Source organism: Lichenostomus cassidix, unplaced genomic scaffold (genome assembly GCF_008360975.1).
Source record: "Lichenostomus cassidix isolate B80296 unplaced genomic scaffold, HeHo_3.0 HiC_scaffold_862, whole genome shotgun sequence".
Classification (NCBI taxonomy): domain Eukaryota; kingdom Metazoa; phylum Chordata; class Aves; order Passeriformes; family Meliphagidae; genus Lichenostomus; species Lichenostomus cassidix.
The window spans coordinates 16483-39928 of record NW_028147779.1 but is presented as its reverse complement, the minus strand read 5'-3'; the positions used below and the strand labels follow the sequence as shown (position 1 = coordinate 39928).

The 23446-nt window shown below is 55.7% G+C and overlaps 3 protein-coding genes, 2 long non-coding RNA genes and 1 pseudogene across 8 annotated transcripts; 3 read left to right on the top strand and 3 right to left on the bottom strand.

Moving 5' to 3' along the window:
- The first annotated feature begins 531 nt into the window (after positions 1-531).
- On the top strand, positions 532-2116 carry LOC146420886 (uncharacterized). Of its 2 annotated transcripts, XR_014848901.1 has the most exons (3): positions 532-1001; positions 1338-1512; positions 1590-2116. It is a non-coding gene; the product is annotated as an uncharacterized LOC146420886 (long non-coding RNA). The 2 variants fall into 2 exon arrangements; XR_014848900.1 differs by lacking the exon at positions 1590-2116 and having other exon boundaries at positions 1338-1560.
- On the bottom strand, positions 994-1379 carry LOC146420887 (uncharacterized). The gene is made up of 3 exons (XR_014848902.1): positions 1315-1379; positions 1148-1190; positions 994-1023 (listed from the first exon to the last, which is right to left on the bottom strand). It is a non-coding gene; the product is annotated as an uncharacterized LOC146420887 (long non-coding RNA).
- Positions 2117-3824: 1708 nt separating the features above from the next.
- Positions 3825-16562, top strand: LOC146420883 (uncharacterized; annotated as a pseudogene). The gene is made up of 4 exons (XR_014848903.1): positions 3825-3969; positions 4686-5365; positions 10441-10443; positions 15492-16562. The product of XR_014848903.1 is annotated as an uncharacterized LOC146420883 (transcript).
- Positions 8070-10088, bottom strand: LOC146420885 (uncharacterized). Of its 2 annotated transcripts, none has more exons than XM_085047926.1 (2): positions 9609-10088; positions 8070-8896 (listed from the first exon to the last, which is right to left on the bottom strand). In XM_085047926.1, exons 1-2 carry the CDS (start codon positions 9786-9788, stop codon positions 8294-8296), a joined length of 783 nt encoding a protein of 260 aa, XP_084904052.1. In that variant the 5' UTR covers positions 9789-10088; the 3' UTR covers positions 8070-8293. The 2 variants fall into 2 exon arrangements, with proteins under 2 accessions (XP_084904052.1, XP_084904053.1); XM_085047927.1 differs by having other exon boundaries at positions 8070-8893.
- LOC146420884 (class II histocompatibility antigen, B-L beta chain-like) lies at positions 12514-13853 on the top strand. Its single transcript, XM_085047930.1, has 3 exons — positions 12514-12872; positions 13475-13581; positions 13683-13853. The coding sequence occupies exons 1-3, from the start codon at positions 12665-12667 to the stop codon at positions 13689-13691; spliced, it is 324 nt and encodes a 107-aa protein (XP_084904056.1). The 5' UTR covers positions 12514-12664; the 3' UTR covers positions 13692-13853.
- A 4639-nt stretch (positions 16563-21201) lies between the features above and the next one.
- LOC146420882 (class II histocompatibility antigen, B-L beta chain-like) lies at positions 21202-22937 on the bottom strand. The gene is made up of 3 exons (XM_085047929.1): positions 22215-22937; positions 21475-21581; positions 21202-21373 (listed from the first exon to the last, which is right to left on the bottom strand). Exons 1-3 carry the CDS (start codon positions 22660-22662, stop codon positions 21365-21367), a joined length of 564 nt encoding a protein of 187 aa, XP_084904055.1. The 5' UTR covers positions 22663-22937; the 3' UTR covers positions 21202-21364.
- Positions 22938-23446: the final 509 nt, after the last annotated feature.

Genomic DNA, 23446 nt, shown 5'->3' with positions numbered 1-23446 from the left:
AAAAATGAGGAAAGAATGAGGATTTTTGGGGAGGAATGAGGGAAAAAAAAACCTGGAAAAATAGGAGAGTTTTGGAGGAAAAAACCTGGAAAAATGGTGAAATTTTGGAGGAAAAATATCTGGAAAGGATGTGGAGATTTTGGGGGAAAAAACCTGGAAAATGGTGAAATTTTGGAGGAAAAAACCTGGAAAAATTGTGGAATTTTGGAGGAAAAATATCTGGAAAAATGAGAAAATTCCAGGGGGAAAATGAGAAAAAAATTGTGGAGAAGATGGTGAAAAATTTTGGGGAAAAAACAGAGTTAAAAACCTGGGAAAAAAGTGGAAATTTCTGGGAGAAAAAAACCTGGAAAAACTGGAAAAATTCCAGTGGGGAAGAAGTGAGAATTCTGGGGAAAAATACCTGGAAAAAATGCAAAAATTCCAGGAAAAAAAACTCGGAAAAATGCAAAAATTCCAGGAAAAAAGGTGAAAATTCCAGGGAAAAATCCAGGAAAAAACTGCGAAAATTCCAGGAAAAATGGCGAAAATTCCAAGAAAAATTCCAGGGAAAAATGGCAAAAATTCCAAGAAAAATTCCAGGAAAAAACGGTAAAAATTCCAGGAAAAAAACTGCAAAACTTCCAGGAAAAAACAGTGAAAATTCCAGGAAAAAGTGTGAAAATTCCAGGGAAAAACCCCGAAAATTCCAAGAAAAATTCCAGGGGAAAAAATTGAAATTTCCAGGAAAAAAGCAAGAAAATTCCAGGGAAAAAACTGCAAAAATTCCAGGGAAAAATCCTCAGAAAAATTGCAAAAATTCCAGGAAAAAATGGCAAAAATTCCAGGAAAACTTCCAGGAAGAAAAGTGAAATTTCCAGGAAAAAACTGCAAAAAATCCAGGAAAAAACCCCAAAAATTCCAATAAAAATTCCAGCAAAAAAAGCAAAATTTCCAGGAAAAAATGGTGAAAATTCCAAGAAAAATTCCAGGAAAAAATGCAAAAATTCCAGGGGAAAAAAGTGAAATTTCCAGGAAAAAAACCTGAAATTTCCAGGAAAAACCCAAAAATTTCCAAGAAAAATTCCAGAGAAAAAATGACTTCCAGGAAAAAACAGCAAAAATTCCAGGGAAAATCCTCAGAAAATTAAAAATTCCAGGAAAAAACTGCGAAAATTCAGGGGGAAAAAAGTGAAAATTCCAGGAAAAAACTGCAAAATTTCCAGGAAAAAAACCCCAAAAATTCCAGAGAAAAAACCTGTAATTTCCAGGAAAAAACAGCGAAAATTCCAGGGAAAAATCCTCAGAAAAATTGCAAAAATTCCAGGAAAAAACTGCAAAAATTCCAGGAAAAAAAGTGAAATTTCCAGGAAAAAACGGCGAAAATTCCAGGAAGAAAAGTGAAATTTCCAGGAAAAAAACTGTAAAAATTCCAGGAAAAAATCTGCAAAAATTCCAAGAAAAAAACTGCAAAAATTCCAGGAAAAAAAGTGAAAATTCCAGGAAAAAACAGTGAGAATTCCAGGAAAAAGAGTGAAATTTCTAGGAAAAAACCCCGAAAATTCCAAGAAAAATTCCAGGGGAAAAAATTGAAATTTCCAGGAAAAAAGCAAGAAAATTCCAGGAAGAAAAGTGAAATTTCCAGGAAAAAAACTGTAAAAATTCCAGGAAAAAAATCCCAAAAATTCCAGCAAAGAAAGTAAAATTTCCAGGAAAAAACTGTGAAAATTCCAGGAAAAAACCCCAAAAATTCCAAAAAAAAACCCACAAAAACTTCCGGGGGAAACAATTTAAAAAAAAATATTTTCCGGGAAAGAAGAAGAAATTTTTGGGAATTTTTTGCTCCGCAGGATCTGAGCCGAGCTGGGAAATTTTTCTCTTTTTTTTTTTTTTTGTTTTTCCCCAAAAAAAATATGGAAAAAAATTCCAAACTTTCCTTCCTTTTCCTCCTCCTCATCCAAGCACGGACTTTTGGGATGCAGAAAATGGGGAGAAATCCCAAAATTTTCCCATTTTCCTTCCTTCCCTTTTAATTTTTTTTTTCCAGCAGTTTTAGGGAATTTTTTTTTTGTTGGTTTTATGATTTTTTTTGTTGTTTTATTTCTCTTTTTTTTGGGTGGTTTTGGTTTTTTTTTTTTTAATTTCAATTTTTTTTCTTTTTTTTGGTGTTTTCGAAATTTTTTTTTCTCTGATGGAAAATAAATAATAAGAAGAAAAAAGAAAAAAATATTTGGGGCTTTTTAAGATAAAAATGAAAAATAAAACTGGAAAAAAAAAGGAAAAAAATGAAAAAAAAATGCTAAAAAAAATTTTAAAAATCTTTTAAAAATTTAAAAAAAAATTCCTTAAAATATAAAAAAATTTTTCAGTGGGGAAAAAAAAGTGGGAAAAATTTTCCGGGTTGGGAGGGGAATAAAAAAAAAGAGGAAAAAATCAGAAAAATCAGGATTTTCCTGTTGGGATTTTTAAGTTTTCCACTTTTTTTCCCCCCAAAAAAAATCCTCATTTTTTTGGTGAAAACAAAAAAATTAATTTATTTCCTGGGAACGATACGAGGGAGGGAATAAAAAATAAATAAAAAAAAATAAATAAAAAATCTGGGATAATTCCAAACACCACCAGGAAAATCCCAGAAAAAGGGAGAAATTTGGGAATTTTTTTTTAATTTTTTTTCTACTTTTTTTTTTTTTTTTTTTTTTTTCTTTCCCATTTTTGGTTTTTTCCCAGTTTTTTTCCCCCCCTGCTTTTCCCTCATCCTTCATCCCCTTAGCCCTTTAGGAAAAAAACAACAAAAGTCGTGTTTTCCATCTCGCTTTTCTTTTTTTTTTTTTCAAAAATAAAAAAAACTGAAAAAAAAAAAAAAAACCAAAACCTTTGGAAAATTCTTGCGACGTGTAAATAAAGAAAATATTATTCGAGTTGAGCTTTTGGGATGTTTTTTTTTTTTTTTTTTTTCCTTCCTCCTTCCGGGTTGGGAATTCTGGCAATTTTTGGGATCATCCTTCCCAAATTTTCCACAAATTCTCTGATTTTCGTTTAAAAAAATCCCAAATCCTTTGGGATTTTTGTCCCAATCCTATCCCGGGTGAGAAGACGAACGGGAAGATTAATTTGTGGTTCGGAATTATTGGGAATTTGGGGAATTTCCGGAGATTCCAGGCAAAAAAAAATTGGGAAAAAATGAAAAATTCCCAGAGTTTTGAAGGTGCAGTTCCTCCCCGAAACCACCAGAAGGCGCGCTAAGAATTCCCAATTGAAAACAGCAGGATCGGGAAAAGGGAGGAAAATGAGGAATTTCCCTCGCGGCTGCGCTGTGCAAATCCCAAAATTCCACAAAAACCAGCGGCTGGGATCTGGGAGAGACGGGAAAACACTCGATTTCCCTAAAAACCCTGCAAAAAATTGGCCTATTTATCGAGGATTTCTAAGGGTAAAAATGAGCCAATCACAGAAGGCGCTGAGAAATTATTAGCCAATCAGAACGCGAGGACCTGGCGAATCACTTGTTGCCAGGCAGACCCGCAGCGCCCAGCGCTCCCCACCCCAACCCCACCTGCGCCCCCCCCTCGCCCCCAGCGCTTCCCGCCAGCCCAATTTGGGGAGGGGGCGCGTGGGGGGCGCCCAGGCCTGGCCCGGAGCCCAGCGCTGCCCCAGCCCGACCTGCCCCGGCTCCATCCCGGCTCCTCCCGCGGCATGCGACGGCGTGGGGAAAAGGGGGGGAAAGGGTGGGCGCTGGGCTTGGGGGGAGGAGGAGAAGGGATGGAGGAGGAGGAGGAGGGATGAGGAAGGAGCGGGAGAAAAGCCTGAGATCCGAGGAGGAGGAGGAGGCGGGAGGAGGAGCGGCCGGAAGAGCCGCGGGAGGAGGAAGGAGGAGAGAGGAAGAGGAGGAACAGGAAGAGGTTGGAGAGAGGAAGAGGAGGAGCAGCAGAAGCAGCGCGGAGCTCTTTGTCTGTCGCGGCCCCGGGAGCATCGGCGCCCCGCACGGCGCAGGTGAGGGGGAGGAGGAAGTCGCCCCAAATGTCTCGGGGGTCCCCGAGCGGCGTTTTTTCTGGGCGGGTGTTTGGAGCTCGCAGCTTGCGGGATTGAGCCCCAAATCTCGTTCAGGGTCGCTGGGAGGGTTTGATTGTGCGGGGGGAACGTTTGGATGTGGCGGAAGGGCAAAGCTGAGGCGGCAGTGGGGCTTTGGGGGATATTTTGGGGGCTGCAGGTGGGCACGGCCCGGTGTCGGGGTGGGAGGGGGACATGGGGCATGGGGTCCGGCCGGGAGAGCGGTGGAGGGGAAGGGCGGGAGCCCCGGAGTGGGGTGAGCGGAGAGGGGCGATGGCGGAGCTGGGGGAGCCCCGGCAGGCTGGAGAGGGGGGAGCGTGGCTAAGGGGGAAGCCTGGGATCCCTGGAAGCGCGGAGCAGAGAATGAGGGGAGAAGGGACCCCTGGGAGCCCCAAAGCCCCCGGATCATCCCTAAGCGGGACCCTGGAAAACAGGGAAGCCCGGGAGCCACGGGAGCCCCATGAGTGCAGGGAAGGGAGAGCCTGAGGAGGCCAAAGTGCAAAGAGCAGAGAGGGGGAAATGCTGGGAGGGTTTTCAGGTGAATGGTGGTGGTTTGGGGTTTTTATGGACACAAACCCCTGGGAGAGTTGCAGAGCTGGAGCTGGGCAGGAGGAACCCCCAGGGCAAGGCGCTGAGCCCTTGTTTTTGCCCCAAAGCAGGATTTGTCATTGCCAAGGCGTGGCCGGATGGAGGAGGAGGAAAAGGCCCAGAGATGCAGCCGGAGCTCGGAGCTGAGGGAGAAGCCTGAGGGCAGAGAGAAGCCCCACAAGTGTGGGGAATGTGGGAAAAGCTTCAGGTGGAGATCTCAGCTGATCGTGCACCAGAGGATCCACACTGGGGAAAAGCCCTATGAGTGTGGGAAGTGTGGGAAGAGCTTCAGCCAGATGTCCATCCTGATGCGGCACCAGGTGATCCACACTGGGGAAAAGCCCTACGATTGCGTGGAATGTGGGAAGAGCTTCAGCGACAGCTCCTCGCTGATCAAGCACAAGAAGATCCACACTGGGGAGAGGCCCTATGAGTGTGGGAAGTGTGGGAAGAGGTTTCACACCAGCTCCAGTCTCCTCCTCCATGAGCGCATTCACACCCAGGAGAGGCCCTTCCGCTGCCCTGACTGTGGGAAAGGCTTCAACCGAAACTCCCACCTCATCACCCACCGGCGCATCCACACTGGGGAAAAGCCCTACGAGTGTGGGAAGTGTGGGAAGAGCTTCAGGGAGATGTCCACCCTGATGAAGCACCAGGTGATCCACACTGGGGAAAAGTCCTACGAGTGTCCCGAGTGTGGGAAGAGCTTCTCACAGAGGTCTGCCTTGACCCGACACCAGAAGAGGCACAAGTGAAGGAAGGCCTTCTGAGTTAGGGTAAAATAGAAATTATTAATTTAAAAGAGCTGGAAGTTCGATAATAATAACTTTTGAACTGATTTAGAAGGCCAGAGATTGGATAATGATTTACTAAGATTTGCCTGCTGGAGGCAATTTGTGATTCGCTTAATGATTTTGTGCCTACCTAGTATCGGGGAGGATAGAGAGAAGAGAGCCAAATAATTGAGAAAAACCACTGAGTGTAACTGAGCATCCCACCCTTGGACCCTGAACCGGTACAGGTGGGTTCTCAGGCTTGGACTTGGACCAAGAACCAAGGGAGCATGCGCAAGGGAGCAAGGTGAAGAGTTCATTTTGAGGAAGACTATCGATTATGCCGTCATCAAGCATTTGGGACCCTTGCCCACAATTAATCTGAGACACTGCGCTTGCACGAGCATATTTAGGTGAACTTTGAACTCATTATAATATGAAGCGGGGATAGGTAATTAATATGTATAGGGGCTTTGTCTAACTATATGCATAAGTAACCTGTAACCTGATGTAAACCTCCTGAAGTGTTGCTGAGGGTGTGCATGCCTTTGGAGGGGCTACCCCCCATGCACCCCAGCTGGAATAAACACATACCTACTTCATAACTATCTGAGTTGTGGAGTCAATTCCATGATTCAATACAGACTGCTGCTCAGCCAAGCTCCTGCTCCATTCCTGAACTTCCACAAGCAGAACAAACACTTCCCAGAGCCACGAATACCGAATGTCAGACAAACTAGGGGTGCATATTAAGGGACACAGGCAGTGGGCGGATCGGGAAGTCTGTACCTTCCAAGTACCTCAGACAGTGTGTTGGAAAATATACCAGTTTAAATATTTCCTATAAATTTTGTCAAGGGGTTTGTTTGTTTGGTTTCTTACCCAGGGAAAAGGAATTTTAAGATTTTTTTCCATGACATTTTTCTGCCAGGTGAGGTCTGATGAGCTCAACATAACTACAGACTAGGAGGAGCCCAAAAGACAAAAGGCCATCAGCAGCCATTAACGAACATCAGCTCCAAACCTCACCCCTGGCTGTTTGGAGACAACTTGTCTGGCTAAAGAGAGATAAGAAGGAAGACCTAATTAGCATCAGAAGAGAAGCAATCTGGATCCAATACAAAACCATAGATTAGAAAATGAACAACATGGAACCAATTAAGACCGACCAAAAACCCTGCTATGAGTTTTGACTATAAAAAATACCTGAAAAATCTTCCAAAACTTATGTGCCATAGAACGATTCTCTCTACAAACCCGGGCTCTGTGTATATGGGGTGATTCCCGTGGTACATCCTGGCCAGAACAACATCCTGCTCAGATAATAAAGTAATGCCGTGACTCTCTAACATTGAAAATCTTGTTGAAAGGTTTTTCTTTTTCCCGCAGGTACGGTGACAAGAGGGCAAAGGGACAATGAAACGCAGCCGGGGAAACGAGCATAGAAAGGAGGCTGCGTTTTACAGCCCCATGGCAAATGCCCCACGGCCTCTCCCTCTGTGCATCCCTAAAGTCACTTTCACACGACTCCTCTGTCTCCTGCGGCCACACAAACCTCTGGCCACGCGGATTTTCCCGCACACTGCCGCCGACAGCGCAGCCACCTCTGTGCTACCGACAGCGAGCGGGACGAGCCAGCGCTGCTCCGGCACCGCCTCCTGCCGAGGCAGCAGCGGCAAGGAGACCGCGGGCAGCCGCTCCCTCAGCGGCCTCAGGCCAGCGGCAACACGGCGCCACAGCCAGGGAGGGAGGGAGAGACGGGAGAAGGAAGCCGCCACAGCCCCCCTGCCGCCCCCTGCATCCCCTCCATCCGCCCGCAGCGAGCCCCGAGCCCCGGCACAAGGCAGCGCGGCTCCCACCTGCGCTGGGACAGCCTCTCCGAGCTCCGCCGCCGCCTCCCCGGGCTCCGCCCGCTGCCGCCGCTCCCGGGCCGCACACACGCTCCCACCATGGCGCCGCTGCTGCCCCACTAAAGCCCTGCCTGCCTGCCTGCCTGCCTGGGGGCGACACCGGCGCCGGCCTTGTCCCCGCTCGCTGGCACCGAGCAGCAATGGCGCTGGGACAATCCCGAGTGACAGCACAGCCAGCCAAGGGCAGCGAGGCGCGGGCTCTGCACAGCGCACAGCCCAAGCCCCGCGCTCTCAGTGCCCCCCGGGCTGGCCGAGGCCAAAGCCGCACATGAGGAACAGCCCTGCAACGGGCCCGGGCCCAAGGCACCATTGCTCTGCAAACAGCGACCAAGTTCTCCGCACCTCCCGGCCCCGCCTCGGCACGCAGCCCCCGGGGCAGCCCCACGGCCCCCACGGCAGCTCCCAGCCTCCGCCAGCCGCCCTGCAACGGCCCAGGGGGAGCAGGCCAAGGGACGCGGCTGCCGGCGCCCAGGGGACGCCAGGGACAGCGGGGGCACTTCACAAGCCTTTCCTGCAAAAGAGAAAACCATCAGCAAGGAAAAAGCAACAGCAGCGCTGGCTCCAGAGCACAGGGCCACACGAGGCCATGGCACATTGCAGTGGGGTGACGCTGGCCCCATGCCAGGCACCCAGCAGAGCTGCTCTCTCACTGCCCTGCACAGCCGCCGTGGGGAGAGAAAATTGAACCAAGGCTTCCTGAGTTGATAGAAGGACCTGGCTAAGAGATCCCTCATCCAACACCTTGGTGCACAAAACAGGCTGGAAATTGCATATGTGAATTGAATTTATTGCTAACAAACTCAGAATAGGAGAAGGAAAATTTGACCATATAAAACACCTTCTTCGCAAATTACAGGGATCAGCTGGAATGGGGGTCACCAGGATTCAGCCAAATGGGGGTCACTGGGGATCATCCACTGCAGATCTTCCCACTGAGGATGGAGTTGGAGCAGCAATGAAGCTCTTCCTGCACTCGGGACACTCGCAGGGCTTCCCTCACTGGTGCCTCCGTTGGTGCTGAGTCAAGAGAGAGCTCTGTGAGAAACTCTTCCCACACTCCCCACACTCGTAGGACTTTTCCCCAGTGTGGATGCGCCGGTGGGTGATGAGAGAGTCATTTCGGTTGAAGCCCTTCCCACAGTCAGGGCAGCGGAAAGGCCTCTCCTGGGTGTGAATGCGCTCATGGACGAGGAGATGGGAGCTGGTCTGAAACCTCTTCCCACACTTCCCACACTCATAGGGCCTCTCCCCAGTGTGGATCCTTTTGTGATGGATCAGGTTGGAGTTACTGCTGAAGCTCTTCTCACATTCTGTGCAATCATAGGGCTTTTCCCCAGTGTGGATCATCTGGTGCATGATCAGGCTGCAACTCTGGCTGAAGCTCTTCCCACACTCCCCACACTCATAGGGCTTTTCCCCAGTGTGGATCCTCTGGTGCCGGATCAGCTCATATCTCCACCTGAAGCTTTTGCCACATTCCCCACACTTCTGGAGCTTCTCTCTGCCCTCAGGCTTCTCCCCCAGCTCCGAGCTCCGGCTGCATCTCTGGGCCTTTTCCTCCTCCTCCATCCGGCCACGCCTTGGCAATGACAAATCCTGCTTTGGGGCAAAAACAAGGGCTCAGCGCCTTGCCCTGGGGGTTCCTCCTACCCAGCTCCAGCTCTGCAACTCTCCCAGGGGTTTGTGTCCATAAAATCCCCAAACCACCACCATTCACCTCAAAACCCTCCCAGCATTTCCCCCTCTCTGCTCTTTGCACTTTGGCCTCCTCAGGCTCTCCCTTCCCTGCACTCATGGGGCTCCTGTGGCTCCCGGGCTTCCCTATTTTCCAGGGTCCCGCTTAGGGATGATCCGGGGGCTTTGGGGGTCCCAGGGGTCCCTTCTCCCCTCAGTCTCTGCTCCGCGCTTCCAGGGATCCCAGGCTTCCCCCTTAGCCACGCTCCCCCCTCTCCAGCCTGCCGGGGCTCCCCCAGCTCCGCCATCGCCCCTCTCCGCTCACCCCACTCCGGGGCTCCCGCCCTTCCCCTCCACCGCTCTCCCGGCGGGACCCCATGCCCCATGTCCCCCTCCCACCCCGACACCGGGCCGTGCCCACCTGCAGCCCCCAAAATATCCCCCAAAGCCCCACTGCCGCCTCAGCTTTGCCCTTCCGCCACATCCAAACGTTCCCCCGCACAATCAAACCCTCCCAGCGACCCTGAACGAGATTTGGGGCTCAATCCCGCAAGCTGCGAGCTCCAAACACCCGCCCAGAAAAAACGCCGCTCGGGGACCCCCGAGACATTTGGGGCGACTTCCTCCTCCCCCTCACCTGCGCCGTGCGGGGCGCCGATGCTCCCGGGGCCGCGGCAGACAAAGAGCTCCGCGCTGCTTCTGCTGCTCCTCCTCTTCCTCTCTCCAACCTCTTCCTGTTCCTCCTCTTCCTCCCGCCTCCTTCTCCTTCCGCCTCCTCCTCCTCGGATCTCCGGCCTTTCTGCCGCTCCTTCCTCATCCCTCCTCCTCCTCCTCCATCCCTTCTCCTCCTCCCCCCAAGCCCAGCGCCCACCCTTTCCCCCCTTTTCCCCACGCCGTCGCATGCCGCGGGAGGAGCCGGGATGGAGCCGGGGCAGGTCGGGCTGGGGCAGCGCTGGGCTCCGGGCCAGGCCTGGGCGCCCCCCACGCGCCCCCTCCCCAAAGTGGGCTGGCGGGAAGCGCTGGGGGCGAGGGGGGGGCGCAGGTGGGGTTGGGGTGGGGAGCGCTGGGCGCTGCGGGTCTGCCTGGGAACTGGAGAGTCATCAGCGCCGCGAGCTCGGATTGGAGAATGCCCGCAGGAGACAGGAGAGTCGTGTAAAAGTGACTTTATGGATGGACAGAGGGAGAGGCTGTGGGGCATTTGCCATTGGTCTGTAAAACGCAGCCTCCTTTTCATGCTCGTTTCCCGGCTGCATCTCCCTGTCCCTTTGCCGTCTGGCTGAGGTACTTGGAAGGTACAGACTTCCCGATCCGCCCACTGCCTGTGTCCCTTAACATGCACCCCTAGTTTGTGTGACATTCGGTATTCGTGGCTCTGGGAAGTGTTTGTTCTGCTTGTGGAAGTTCAGGAATGGAGCAGGAGCTTGGCTGAGCAGCAGTCTGTATCAATTAGTAACAATTCAAATTCACAGTGGGTTCTGGGACCTGATAGGAATTCTTAGGATTCCCAGGCGCTGCTCCATTGTGTAAGATTTGTTCTGGTGGCCGTTCATGTTTTTTTAAACATTTTTGGTATGCTCCCTCATGAACTTACTCAGCACTTTTGTGTAATTTAATCATCCAATCTTTGGATCTCAAACTGGTTTCCCTGAACTTGTGGTATGAAAAATCCCCAGTGGTTTATTACACTCTATAGATCATCCACAATGCTAGCACATGTTGGAGTGAGGAGAGAGATGACTCCCCCCAATTTTTTTAGTGAAGTTTTCCCAACATTTTCCCACTTGCTGTTGCTCTTTGCAGATGAACCAATTTGTGCTGCTGTTGGGGTTTGACCCTGACTAAACGCCAGCACTCCTGCTCTCTCCTGCTGCAGACGTGCCAGAGGAGGGGAAAGAACAAAACTGTAAAAACACACACCAAATTCATGAGTTGAGGGAGATAGGGCACTGGTAGGAGGACCCACGGAAGAAAGGGCAGACAGGCTTTAAACTTAAAGCTGGAAAATGATTTAATTACTTAACAGAGTCGGAGGATATATGAGAGGTAAAAATAAGCTTTTCGTACACCATTTGTTCACTCACCACCTCCCTCTTAAAAATTCATTTTCTATTCACCCCCCCTCCTTGCAACCCCCAGCTCGGGTAGGGGGCAGGGTGTGGGGTATTTTCTTAGTCCATAGAGCAAGTTCATAAATCTATTCATCAGCACAATTCTTCAACTACAAATATTGTTTATCTCTGTTTATCTCTCTTTCTCTCTAGACATTTTTCCTGCTCTCACCCCTCCCTCTTAAGACGATGTTTTCAGCCCCCTTCCCTCTTTCCAAACCCACAGCACGGGCAGGCGGCAGGGTGAGGGGTTTGTTCTCTGCTCAGTCCATCAGGGAGAAGGGTCTTCTGCTTAGCCACGGGGTCCCTCCCACGAGAGACAGTCCTCTAGGAACTTCTTTGGCATGGCTCTGATCTCACGAGCAACATCTCGCCCGAATTCTGCTGCAACGTGAGTCCTCTTGTCCATAAGGTGCAGACTCTGCCGAGCCGAGGCCAGGCTGCTTCCATGCCAGGAGCAAGGCCTTTCTCTCCCTTGCAAGGCCTTTTGCAGTCTTAACTGTTTAGATGAGACTCTCTCTGCATCACAGCTTCCTCCAGGCATCCACCTGCTCCTCTGGCGTGGGCTGTGGGTGGATTTCTGCACCCCTGTGGACTCCATGGGCTGCAGGGGAACCTCCTGCTCCCCCCATGGCCTTCAGCACGGCTAGCAGAGGGTTTTCAGCTGTGGCGACTGGAGCACCTCCTCCCCACCTTCTCCACTCACCTTGGTGTCTCCATGTTGTTCTCCCTTCATATGTTTTTACCCTTTCCTCCTCAAATTAAAAGCAGTGCGTTCCTACTTTCGTTTTGATTTTTTCTTAAATATGCATTCACAGAGGCAGAACTAGCACCTCTAATTGGCCCAAACCTGGCCAGCAGTATGTCCATCACCTTCAGAACCATCAGAGATTGACTGCTGGATTTGATGTAAAAACTTCCAGAGCTTTCACTCAGGACACACAGGAGCCATCTTTGTGCCACTCCCAACCCCTTAGACACCTCCCCAGGCCTAGCACAACAGGTTCTGAGGGGTCCAAATTTCTCCTAGATGTCAAAAAATAGTTTACTGATGTTCTGGGCCAATCAAAACCACCACAACTCCCCTCTGGCCCAGTCCCTTCCCAGTCCCTCCCAGTGCCACCCAGTCCCTCTAATCCCATTCCTAGTCCATTCCCAGTCCTCCACCATCACCCTCAGTGCCCTCCCAGTGCCCTCCAACCTACTCCCCTCTCTCCCAGTCCCTCTAATCCCTGCGAGTCACTTCCAGTGCCACCACAGTGTATTCCAGTCCCTATAATCCCAACCCCATTCCATTCCCAGTCCATTCCCACACCTCCACTCTCTCTCCTAGTGCCCCCCAAGTCCCTACCACTCGACACCAAGTCCTCCCCACTACATTCCCATTCCCTCCCACTCCTTTCCCAGTCCCTCCGGGTCCATAAACAATCCCTCCCAATGCCACCCCACCCCTCCCAGCTCTCTCCCAGCGCCCCCCCAGCTGATCCCAGTGTCTCCCCTCTCTCTCCCAGTGCCCCCCAGCGTGTCCATCTCGCTGGTGCCCTCGAGCTCCCAGCCCGAGCCCGGCCGCCTGCTGTGCTCCGTGATGGATTTCTACCCTGCGCAGGTGCAGGTGAGGTGGGTCCAGGGCCAGCAGGAGCTCTCGGAGCAAGTGATGACCACCGACCTGCTCCCCAACGGGGACTGGACCTACCAGCTGCTGGTGCTGCTGGAAACGCCCCCCCGGCGCGGGGTCACCTCCACCTGCCAGGTGGAGCACGTCAGCCTGGAGCAGCCCCTGAGGCGGCACTGGGGTACGGCCAGAGCCCACAGCGCCGGGGGGAGCGGGGGAGGCACTGGGGGGGCTGGCAGGGGGATTGGGCTGTGCTGGGGGGAACTGGGAGGGAGGTGGAGAAAGGCTGGTTTAGAGTGGGAGAGGGGCTTGGGGGTGTGGGAGGGCTGGGAAGGGGTTGGAAGGATGTTGGGGAGGGTGGGATGAGGTTCTGGGGCTGCTGGTGGGCACTGGGAGGGAGTTTGGGGGTGCTGGGGGAACTGGGAGGGAGTTGGAGTGAGGCTGGAGGGGCTGGAAGGAGATTGGGGATGGAAAAGCAAAGGCTGGAATGAGATTGGTTGTGCTGGGAAGAGACTGGGAGGGACCTTGGTGAGTCCTGGTGGGGCTGGGAAGGGACTGGGAGAGGGTTTGGGGGTCCTGGGGCGGTGGGGGGCAACTGGGAGGGGTTGTGGGGTGCTGAGAGGGACGGGAGGGGCTTTGGTGTGTCCTGGGGAGGCTGGGAATGGATCGGGAGGAGGTTTCAGGGGCTCCTGGGTGGGCTGGGGGCGACTGGGAGGGTGCTTGGAGGGGCTTGGGGTGTCGCTGAGAGGTTTCCGGGGGTCCTGAGCCCTGCTGACCCCCCAGAGATGCTGCCGGACGCTGCCCGCAGCAAGATGCTGACGGGGATCGGGGGCTTCGTGTTGGGCTTCGTCTTCCTGGCGCTGGGGCTCGGCTTCTACCTGCGCAAGAAGGTGAGGGGGGGTCCCGGGGGTCGTGTCCCCCCTGCCCCGGAGCGGCTGTGCTCCCCCCGGGGCCCCCCAGCCCAGTGTCACCCCCTTTTCTCTGCCCACAGAGCTCCTGAGCCGCCGCCGGCCGCAGCCCCTCCCCGTGGCCTCGGGCCCGGCCGGGACCCCCCGCTCTGTCCCCGCGCTGATTTTGGGGGGTCGTGTGTCCCCCCAGGCCTGCTGTCACTCTGACCCCGCCCGGCTGCTCCCAGTGCTCCCAATAAAGCTTCCCAGTTGGCTCCGGTCGCGTTTCTTGGGGGGCACTGGGGAGGGACTTGGGGGGACCCCGCGGTGGGGCTGTGATTGGGGGGCAGACCTGACCCCGGGATGGATCGGGAATGGGGACCCCCGTGTGTCCCCAAGTGTCACCCCGCTCTGGGGGCCTTGGGAGGCAGCTGAACCCCGACAAGGCACACAGCGAACCCCAAAAAAGGCGCTGAGACCCCCTGAGCCCCCCAGAACCTCCAAACCCCCTAGAAAAACAGCCCCGAAAAATAGCCCCGCGAAAATGAGCCAATGGGAGAAGGCGCTGAGCGATTCTGATCCAATCCGAGCTCGCGGCGCTGATGACTCTCCAGTTCCCAGGCAGACCCGCAGCGCCCAGCGCTCCCCACCCCAACCCCACCTGCGCCCCCCCCTCGCCCCCAGCGCTTCCCGCCAGCCCAATTTGGGGAGGGGGCGCGTGGGGGGCGCCCAGGCCTGGCCCGGAGTCCAGCGCTGCCCCAGCCCGACCTGCCCCGGCTCCATCCCGGCTCCTCCCGCGGCATGCGACGGCGTGGGGAAAAGGGGGGGAAAGGGTGGGCGCTGGGCTTGGGGGGAGGAGGAGAAGGGATGGAGGAGGAGGAGGAGGGATGAGGAAGGAGCGGCAGAAAGGCCGGAGATCCGAGCAGGAGCAGGAGGCGGAAGGAGGAAGGAGGAAAGAGGAAGAGGAGGAACAGGAAGAGGTTGGAATGAGGAAGAGGAGGAGCAGGAAGAGGTTGGAGAGAGGAAGAGGAGGAGCAGCAGAAGCCGCGCGCAGCTCTTTGTCTGTCGCGGCCCCGGGAGCATCGGCGCCCCGCATGGCGCAGGTGAGGGGGAGGAGGAAGTCGCCCCAAATGTCTCGGGGGTCCCCGAGCGGCGTTTTTTCTGGGCGGGTGTTTGGAGCTCGCAGCTTCCGGGATTGAGCCCCAAATCTCGTTCAGGGTCGCTGGGAGGGTTTGATTGTGCGGGGGAACGTTTGGATGTGGCGGAAGGGCAAAGCTGAGGCGGCAGTGGGGCTTTGGGGGATATTTTGGGGGCTGCAGGTGGGCACGGCCCGGTGTCGGGGTGGGAGGGGGACATGGGGCATGGGGTCCGGCCGGGAGAGCGGTGGAGGGGAAGGGCGGGAGCCCCGGAGTGGGGTGAGCGGAGAGGGGCGATGGCGGAGCTGGGGGAGCCCCGGCAGGCTGGAGAGGGGGGAGCGTGGCTAAGGGGGAAGCCTGGGATCCCTGGAAGCGCGGAGCAGAGAATGAGGGGAGAAGGGACCCCTGGGACCCCCAAAGCCCCCGGATCATCCCTAGGCGGGACCCTGGAAAATAGGGAAGCCCGGGAGCCACGGGAGCCCCATGAGTGCAGGGAAGGGAGAGCCTGAGGAGGCCAAAGTGCAAAGAGCAGAGAGAAGGAAACGCTGTGAGGGTTTTGAGGTGAATGGTGGTGGTTTGGGGTTTTTATGGACACAAACCCCTGGGAGAGTTGCAGAGCAGGAGCTGGGCAGGAGGAACCCCCAGGGCAGGGCGCTGAGCCCTTGTTTTTGCCCCAAAGCAGGATTTGTCATTGGCAAGGCGTGGCCGGATGGAGGAGGAGGAAAAGGCCCGGAGATGCAGCCGGAGCTCGGAGCTGGGGGAGAAGCCTGAGGGCAGAGAGAAGCCCCACAAGTGTGGGGAATGTGGGAAGAGCTTCAGGCGGAGATCTGATCTTATCCGGCACCAGAGGATCCACACTGGGGAAAAGCCCTATGAGTGTGGGAAGTGTGGGAAGAGCTTCACCCAGATGTCTAACCTGATGCAGCACCAGATGATCCACACTGGGGAAAAGCCCTACGATTGTGCAGAATGTGGGAAAAGCTTCAGCCAGAGCTCCACCCTGATGCAGCATAAGAGGATCCACACTGGGGAAAAGCCCTACGATTGTGGGGAATGTGGGAAAAGCTTCCGCGACAGCTCCACCCTGATGCAGCACAAGAAGATCCATACCGGGGAGAGGCCCTATGAGTGTGGGACGTGTGGGAAGAGGTTTCACACCAGCTCCCATCTCCTCCGCCATGAGCGCATTCACACCCAGGAGAGGCCCTTCCGCTGCCCTGACTGTGGGAAGGGCTTCAAGCAAAACTCCACCCTCATCAGGCACCGGCGCATCCACAGTGGGGAAAAGCCCTACGAGTGTGGGAAGTGTGGGAAAAGCTTCAGCCATATGTCCACCGTGATGCGGCACCAGGTGATCCACACTGGGGAAAAGCCCTACGATTGTGCAGTATGTGGGAAGAGCTTCAGCCACAGCTCTGCCCTGATCAAGCACAAGAAGATCCACACTGGGGAGAGGCCCTATGAGTGTCCCAAGTGTGGGAAGAGGTTTCAGACCAGCTCCAATCTCCTCCTCCATGAGCGCATTCACACCCAGGAGAGGCCCTTCCGCTGCCCTGACTGTGGGAAGGGCTTCAACCGAAATGACTCTCTCATCACCCACCGGCGCATCCACAGTGGGGAAAAGCCCTACGAGTGTGGGGAGTGTGGGAAGAGTTTCTCACAGAGCTGTAATTTGACTCAGCACCAACGGAGGCACCAGTGAGGGAAGCCCTGTGAGTGTCCCGAGTGCAGGAAGAGCTTCATTGCTGCTCCAACTCCATCCCCAGTGGGATGATCTGCAGTGGATGATCCCCAGTGATCCCCGCTGGGCAGAATCCTGGTGACCCCCATTCCAGGTGATCCCTGTAATTTGAGAAGAAGTTGTTTTATATGGTCAAATTTTACTTCTTCTCCTATTCTGAGTTTGTTAGCAATAAATTCAACTCACATATCCAATTCCGAGCCTGTTTTGTGCATAAAGGTGTTTGATGAGGGATCTCTTAGCCAGGTCCTTCTATCAGCTCAGGAAGCCTTGGTTCAATGTTCTCTCCCCATGGCAGCTGTGCAGGGCAGTGAGAGAGCAGCTCTGCTGGGCGCCTGGCATGGGGCCAGCGTCACCCCACTGCAATGTGCCATGGCCTCGTGTGGCCCTGTGCTCTGGAGCCAGCGCTGCTGTTGCTTTTTCCTTGCTGATGGTTTTCTCTTTTGCAGGAAAGGCTTGTGAAGTGCCCCCGCTGTCCCTGGCGTCCCCTGGGCGCCGGCAGCCGCGTCCCTTGGCCTGCTCCCCCTGGGCCGTTGCAGGGCGGCTGGCGGAGGCTGGGAGCTGCCGTGGGGGCCGTGGGGCTGCCCCGGGGGCGGCGTGCCGAGGCGGGGCCGGGAGGTGCGGAGAACTTGGTCGCTGTTTGCAGAGCAATGGCGCCTTGGGCCCGGGCCCGTTGCAGGGCTGTTCCTCATGTGCGGCTTTGGCCTCGGCCAGCCCGGGGGCCACTGAGAGCGCGGGGCTTGGGCTGTGCGCTGTGCAGAGCCCGCGCCTCGCTGCCCTTGGCTGGCTGTGCTGTCACTCGGAATTGTCCCAGCGCAATTGCTGCTTGGTGCCAGCGAGCGGGGACAAGCCCGGCGCCGGTGTCGCCCCCAGGCAGGCAGGCAGGCAGGCAGGGCTTTAGTGGGGCAGCAGCGGCGCCATGGTGGGAGCGTGTGTGCGGCCCGGGAGCGGCGGCAGCGGGCGGAGCCCGGGGAGGCTGCGGCGGAGCTCGGAGAGGCTGTCCCAGCGCAGGTGGGAGCCGCGCTGCCTTGTGCCGGGGCTCGGGGCTCGCTGCGGGCGGATGGAGGGGATGCAGGGGGCGGCAGGGGGGCTGTGGCGGCTTCCTTCTCCCGTCTCCCTCCCTCCCTCCCTCGCTGGCTGTGGCGCCGTGTTGCCGCTGGCCTGAGGCCGCTGAGGGAGCGGCTGCCCGCGGTCTCCTTGCCGCTGCTGCCTCGGCAGGAGGCGGTGCCGGAGCAGCGCTGGCTCGTCCCGCTCGCTGTCGGTAGCACAGAGGTGGCTGCGCTGTCGGCGGCAGTGTGCGGGAAAATCCGCGTGGCCAGAGGTTTGTGTGGCCGCAGGAGACAGAGGAGTCGTGTGAAAGTGACTTTATGGATGGACAGAGGGAGACGCCGTGGGGCATTTGCCATGGGGCTGTAAAACGCAGCCTCCTTTCTATGCTCGTTTCCCCGGCTGCGTTTCATTGTCCCTTTGCCCTCTTGTCACCGTACCTGCGGGAAAAAGAAAAACCTTTCAACACGATTTTTAATGTTAGAGAGTCAAGGCGTTACTTTATTATCTGAGCAGGATGTTGTTCTGGCCAGGATGTACCACGGGAATCATCTCATCCAGAGCCTGGGTTTGTAGAGAGAATCGTGCTATGGCACATAAGTTTTGGAAGATTTTTTAGGTATTTTTTACACTCCAAACTCATAGAAGGTATTTTGGTCAGTCTTAATTGGTTCCATGTTGTTCATTTTCTAATCTATGGTTTCGTATTGGATCCAGATTGCTTCTCTTCTGATGCTAATTAGGTCTTCCTTCTTATCTCTCTTTAGCCAGACAAGGTGTCTCCAAACAGCCAGGGGTGAGGTTTGGAGCTGATGTTCGTTAATGGCTGCTGATGGCCTTTTGTCTTTTGGGCTCCTCCTAGTCTGTAGTTATGTTGAGCTCATCAGACCTCACCTGGCAGAAAAATGTCCTGGAAAAAAATCTTAAAATTCCTTTTCCCTGGGTAAGAAACCAAACAAACAAAGCCCTTGACAAAATTTATAGGAAATATTTAAACTGGTATATTTTCCAACACACTGTCTGAGGTACTTGGAAGGTACAGACTTCCCGATCCGCCCACTGCCTGTGTCCCTTAACATGCACCCCTAGTTTGTGTGACATTCGGTATTCCTGGCTCTGGGAAGTGTTTGTTCTGCTTGTGGAAGTTCAGGAATGGAGCAGGAGCTTGGCCGAGCAGCAGTCTGTATTGAATCATGGAATTGACTCCACAACTCAGATAGTTATGAAGTAGGTATGTGTTTATTCCAGCTGGGGTGCATGGGGGTAGCCCCCCCAAAGGCATGCACACCCTCAGCAGCACTTCAGGAGGTTTACATCAGGTTACAGGTTACTTATGCATAAAGTTAGACAAAGCCCCTATACATATTAATTACCTATCCCCGATTCATATTATAATGAGTTCAAAGTTCATCTAAATATGCTCGCGCAAGCGCAGTGTCTCAGATTAATTGTGGGCAAGGGTCCCAAATGGTTAATGATGAGGTAATCAATAGTCTTCCTCACAATGAACTCTTCACCTTGCTCCCTTGCACATGCTCCCTTGGTTCTTGGTCCAAGTCCAAGCCTGAGAACCCACCTGTACCGGGTCAGGGTCCAAGGGTGGGATGCTCAGTTACACTCAGTGGTTTTTCTCAATTATTTGGCTCTCTTCTCTCTATCCTCCCCCATACTAGGCAGGCACAAAATCATTAAGCGAATCACAAATTGCCTCCAGCAGGCAAATCTTAGTAAATCATTATCCAATCTCTGGCCTTCTAAATCAGTTCAAAAGTTATTATTATCGAACTTCCAGCTCTTTTAAATTAATAATTTCTATTTTACCCTAACTCAGAAGGCCTTCCTTCACTTGTGCCTCTTCTGGTGGCGGGTCAAGGCAGACCTCTGTGAGAAGCTCTTCCCACACTCGGGACACTCGTAGGACTTTTCCCCAGTGTGGATCACCTGGTGCCGCATCAGGGTGGACATCTGGCTGAAGCTTTTCCCACACTTCCCACACTCATAGGGCTTTTCCCCAGTGTGGATCCTCTGGTGCATGATCAGCTGACATCTCCACCTGAAGCTTTTCCCACATTCCCCACACTTGTGGGGCTTCTCTCTGCCCTCAGGCTTCTCCCCCAGCTCCGAGCTCCGGCTGCATCTCCGGGCCTTTTCCTCCTCCTCCATCCGGCCACGCCTTGGCAATGACAAATCCTGCTTTGGGGGAAAAACAAGGGCTCAGCGCCTTGCCCTGGGGGTTCCTCCTGCCCAGCTCCAGCTCTGCAACTCTCCCAGGGGTTTGTGTCCATAAAAACCCCAAACCACCACCATTCACCTCAAAACCTTCCCACCATTTCCCCCTCTCTGCTCTTTGCACTTTGGCCTCCTCAGGCTCTCCCTTCCCTGCACTCATGGGGCTCCCGTGCCTCCCGGGCTTCCCTATTTTCCAGGGTCCCGCTTAGGGATGATCCGGGGGTTTTGGGGGTCCCAGGGGTCCCTTCTCCCCTCATTCTCTGCTCCGTGCTTCCAGGGATCCCAGGCTTCCCCCTTAGCCACGCTCCCCCCTCTCCAGCCTGCCGGGGCTCCCCCAGCTCCGCCATCGCCCCTCTCCGCTCACCCCACTCCGGGGCTCCCGCCCTTCCCCTCCACCGCTCTCCCGGCCGGACCCCATGCCCCATGTCCCCCTCCCCCCCCGACACCGGGCCGTGCCCACCTGCAGCCCCCAAAATATCCCCCAAAGCCCCACTGCCGCCTCAGCTTTGCCCTTCCGCCACATCCAAACGTTCCCCCCGCACAATCAAACCCTCCCAGCGACCCTGAACGAGATTTGGGGCTCAATCCCGCAAGCTGCGAGCTCCAAACACCTGCCCAGAAAAAACGCCGCTCGGGGACCCCCGAGACATTTGGGGCGACTTCCTCCTCCCCCTCACCTGCGGCGTGCGGGGCGCCGATGCTCCCGGGGCCGCGGCAGACAAAGAGCTGCGCGCTGCTTCTGCTGCTCCTCCTCTTCCTCTCTCCAACCTCTTCCTGTTCCTCCTCTTCCTCTCTCCTCCTTCCTCCTCCCGCCTCCTCCCGCTCGGATCTCCGGCCTTTCTGCCGCTCCTTCCTCATCCCTCCTCCTCCTCCTCCATTCCTTCTCCTCCTCCCCCCAAGCCCAGCGCCCACCCTTTCCCCCCCTTTTCCCCACGCCGTCGCATGCCGCGGGAGGAGCCGGGATGGAGCCGGGGCAGGTCGGGTTGGGGCAGCGCTGGGCTCCGGGCCAGGCCTGGGCGCCCCCCAGGCGCCCCCTCCCCAAATTGGGCTGGCGGGAAGCGCTGGGGGCGAGGGGGGGGCGCAGGTGGGGTTGGGGTGGGGAGCGCTGGGCGCTGCGGGTCTGCCTGGGAACTGGAGAGTCATCAGCGCCGCGAGCTCGGATTGGATCAGAATCGCTCAGCGCCTTCTCCCATTGGCTGATTTTCGCGGGGCTGTTTTTCGGGGCTGTTCTTCTATGGGGTTTGGAGGTTCTGGGGGGCTCAGGGGGTCTCAGCGCCTTTTCTGGGGTTCGCTGTGTGCCGTGTCGGGGTTCAGCTGCCTCCCAAGGCCCCCAGAGCGGGGTGACACTTGGGGACACACGGGGGTCCCCATTCCCAATCCATCCCGGGGTCAGGTCTGCCCCCCAGTCACAGCCCCACCGCGGGGTCCCCCCAAGTCCCTCCCCAGTGCCCCCCAAGAAACGCGACCGGAGCCAACTGGGAAGCTTTACTGGGAGCACTGGGAGCAGCCGGGCGGGGTCAGAGTGACAGCAGGGCTGGGGGGACACACGACCCCCCAAAATCAGCGCTGGGACAGAGCGGGAGGGTCCCGGCCGGGCCCGAGGCCACGGGGAGGGGCTGCGGCCGGCGGCGGCTCAGGAGCTCTGTGGGCAGAGAAAAGGGGGTAACACCGGGCTGGGGGGCCCCGGGGGGAGCACAGCCGCTCCGGGGCAGGGGGGACACGACCCCCGGGACCCCCCCTCACCTTCTTGCGCAGGTAGAAGCCGAGCCCCAGCGCCAGGAAGACAAAGCCCAACACGAAGCCCCCGATCCCCGTCAGCATCTTGCTGCGGGCAGCGTCCGGCGGCATCTCTGGGGGTCAGCAGGGCTCAGGACCCCCAAAAACCTCTCACCGACACCCCAAGCCCCTCCAAGCACCCTCCCAGTCGCCCCCAGCCCACCCAGGAGCCCCTGAAACCTCCTCCCGATCCATTCCCAGCCTCCCCAGGACACACCAAAGCCCCTCCCGTCCCTCTCAGCACCCCACAACCCCTCCCAGTTGCCCCCCACCGCCCCAGGACCCCCAAACCCTCTCCCAGTCTCTTCCCAGCCCCACCAGGACTCACCAAGGTCCCTCCCAGTCTCTTCCCAGCACAACCAACCTCATTCCAACCTTTGCTTTTCCATCCCCAATCTCCTTCCAGCCCCTCCAGCCTCACTCCAATTCCCTCCCAGTTCCCCCCAGCACCCCCAAACTCCCTCCCAGTGCCCCCCAGCACCCCCAAACTCCCTCCCAGTGCCCACCAGCACCCCCAGAACCTCATCCCACCCTCCCCAACATCCTTCCAACCCCTTCCCAGCCCTCCCACACCCCCAAGCCCCTCTCCCAGTATAAACCAGCCTCTCTCCACCTCCCTCCCAGTTCCCCCCAGCACAGCCCAATCCCCCTGCCAGCCTCCCCAGTGCCTCCCCCGCTCCCCCCGGCGCTGTGGGCTCTGGCCGTACCCCAGTGCCGCCTCAGGGGCTGCTCCAGGCTGACGTGCTCCACCTGGCAGGTGTAGGTGACCCCGCGCCGGGGGGGCGTTTCCAGCAGCACCAGCAGCTGGTAGGTCCAGTCCCCGTTGGGGAGCAGGTCGCTGGTCATCACTTGCTCCGAGAGCTCCTGCTGGCCCTGGAACCACCTCACCTGCACCTGCGCAGGGTAGAAATCCATCACGGAGCACAGCAGGCGGCCGGGCTCGGGCTGGGAGCTCGAGGGCACCAGCGAGATGGACACGCTGGGGGGCACTGGGAGAGAGAGGGGAGACACTGGGATCAGCTGGGGGGGCGCTGGGAGAGAGCTGGGAGGGGTGGGGTGGTACTGGGAGGGACTGGGAATGGACTGGGAGGGACTGGGAATGAAGGGGGAGGGAATGGGGGGGCACTGGGAGAGAGGGGTGTGAATTGGGGGCATTGCAGGGCACTGAAATGGAGTATGGAAATCTGGGAGTGCACTGGGAATGGACTGGGATTGGCATTAGACAAACTGGGAGGGACGTTGGAGGCACTGGGAGTGACTGGCAATGCAGTGGGAGGGACTGGAAATGTACAGGAATTGCGATTAGTGGGACTGGGGAAGGACTTGGATAGAGGGGATTGGATTAGGGCGTACTGGGACGGCGCTGGGAGAGAGGATGGAGGTCTGGGAGTGGACTGGGAATGAACTGGGATTGGCTTTAGAGGGACTGGGAGTGACTGTGCTAGCACTGGGAGGGACTAAAAACCACACAAAAAACACAACGGGAGAGAGGGTGGATGTCTGGGAATACATTGGGAATGGGATAAGAGGGACTGGGAGTGACCATGGTGGCACTAGGATGGACTATGGTGACCACCAGCGACCCTTCCCAGTGTCGCCACATCCCGAGGCGCCATGGATGGAGCACGGAGCTGCCCCTGCCTGCTGCTGCTGCTGGCGCTGACCCTGCCTGGCCTTTGGGGGCTCCAAGGTGGGCTTTGGGGGGTCCTGGAGCCGCGGCGTTGGGATTTGGGGTGTCCTGGATCCATGGCAAAAGGGGATCGGGGAGATTCAGAAGGTCCATCCCCCTTTTTGGGGATATTTTTGGGAAGGGCGTTGGCCCATCTTCCTGTTTTTTCAGGGTTTTACCCCCTTTTCTGCAATTTTCAGGGTCAGCAGTGGACAAACTCCTCTTTTCCCACGGTTTTGGGGCTCTGGGATCTCCCAAACCCCCCTGTTC

Coding starts and splice junctions, on each gene's coding strand:
- LOC146420884 (XM_085047930.1), top strand. CDS start 12,665: ATGGATTTCTACCCTGCGCAGGTGCAGGTGAGGTGGGTCCAGGGCCAG. Junction 12,873..13,474: donor GCCCCTGAGGCGGCACTGGG/GTACGGCCAGAG, acceptor CTGACCCCCCAG/AGATGCTGCCGGACGCTGCC.
- LOC146420882 (XM_085047929.1), bottom strand. CDS start 22,662: ATGCCCCCAATTCACACCCCTCTCTCCCAGTGCCCCCCCATTCCCTCC. Junction 21,582..22,214: donor GCCCCTGAGGCGGCACTGGG/GTACGGCCAGAG, acceptor GCTGACCCCCAG/AGATGCCGCCGGACGCTGCC.
- LOC146420885 (XM_085047926.1), bottom strand. CDS start 9,788: ATGAGGAAGGAGCGGCAGAAAGGCCGGAGATCCGAGGAGGAGGAGGCG. Junction 8,897..9,608: donor CGGCGCCCCGCACGGCGCAG/GTGAGGGGGAGG, acceptor TTTGCCCCAAAG/CAGGATTTGTCATTGCCAAG.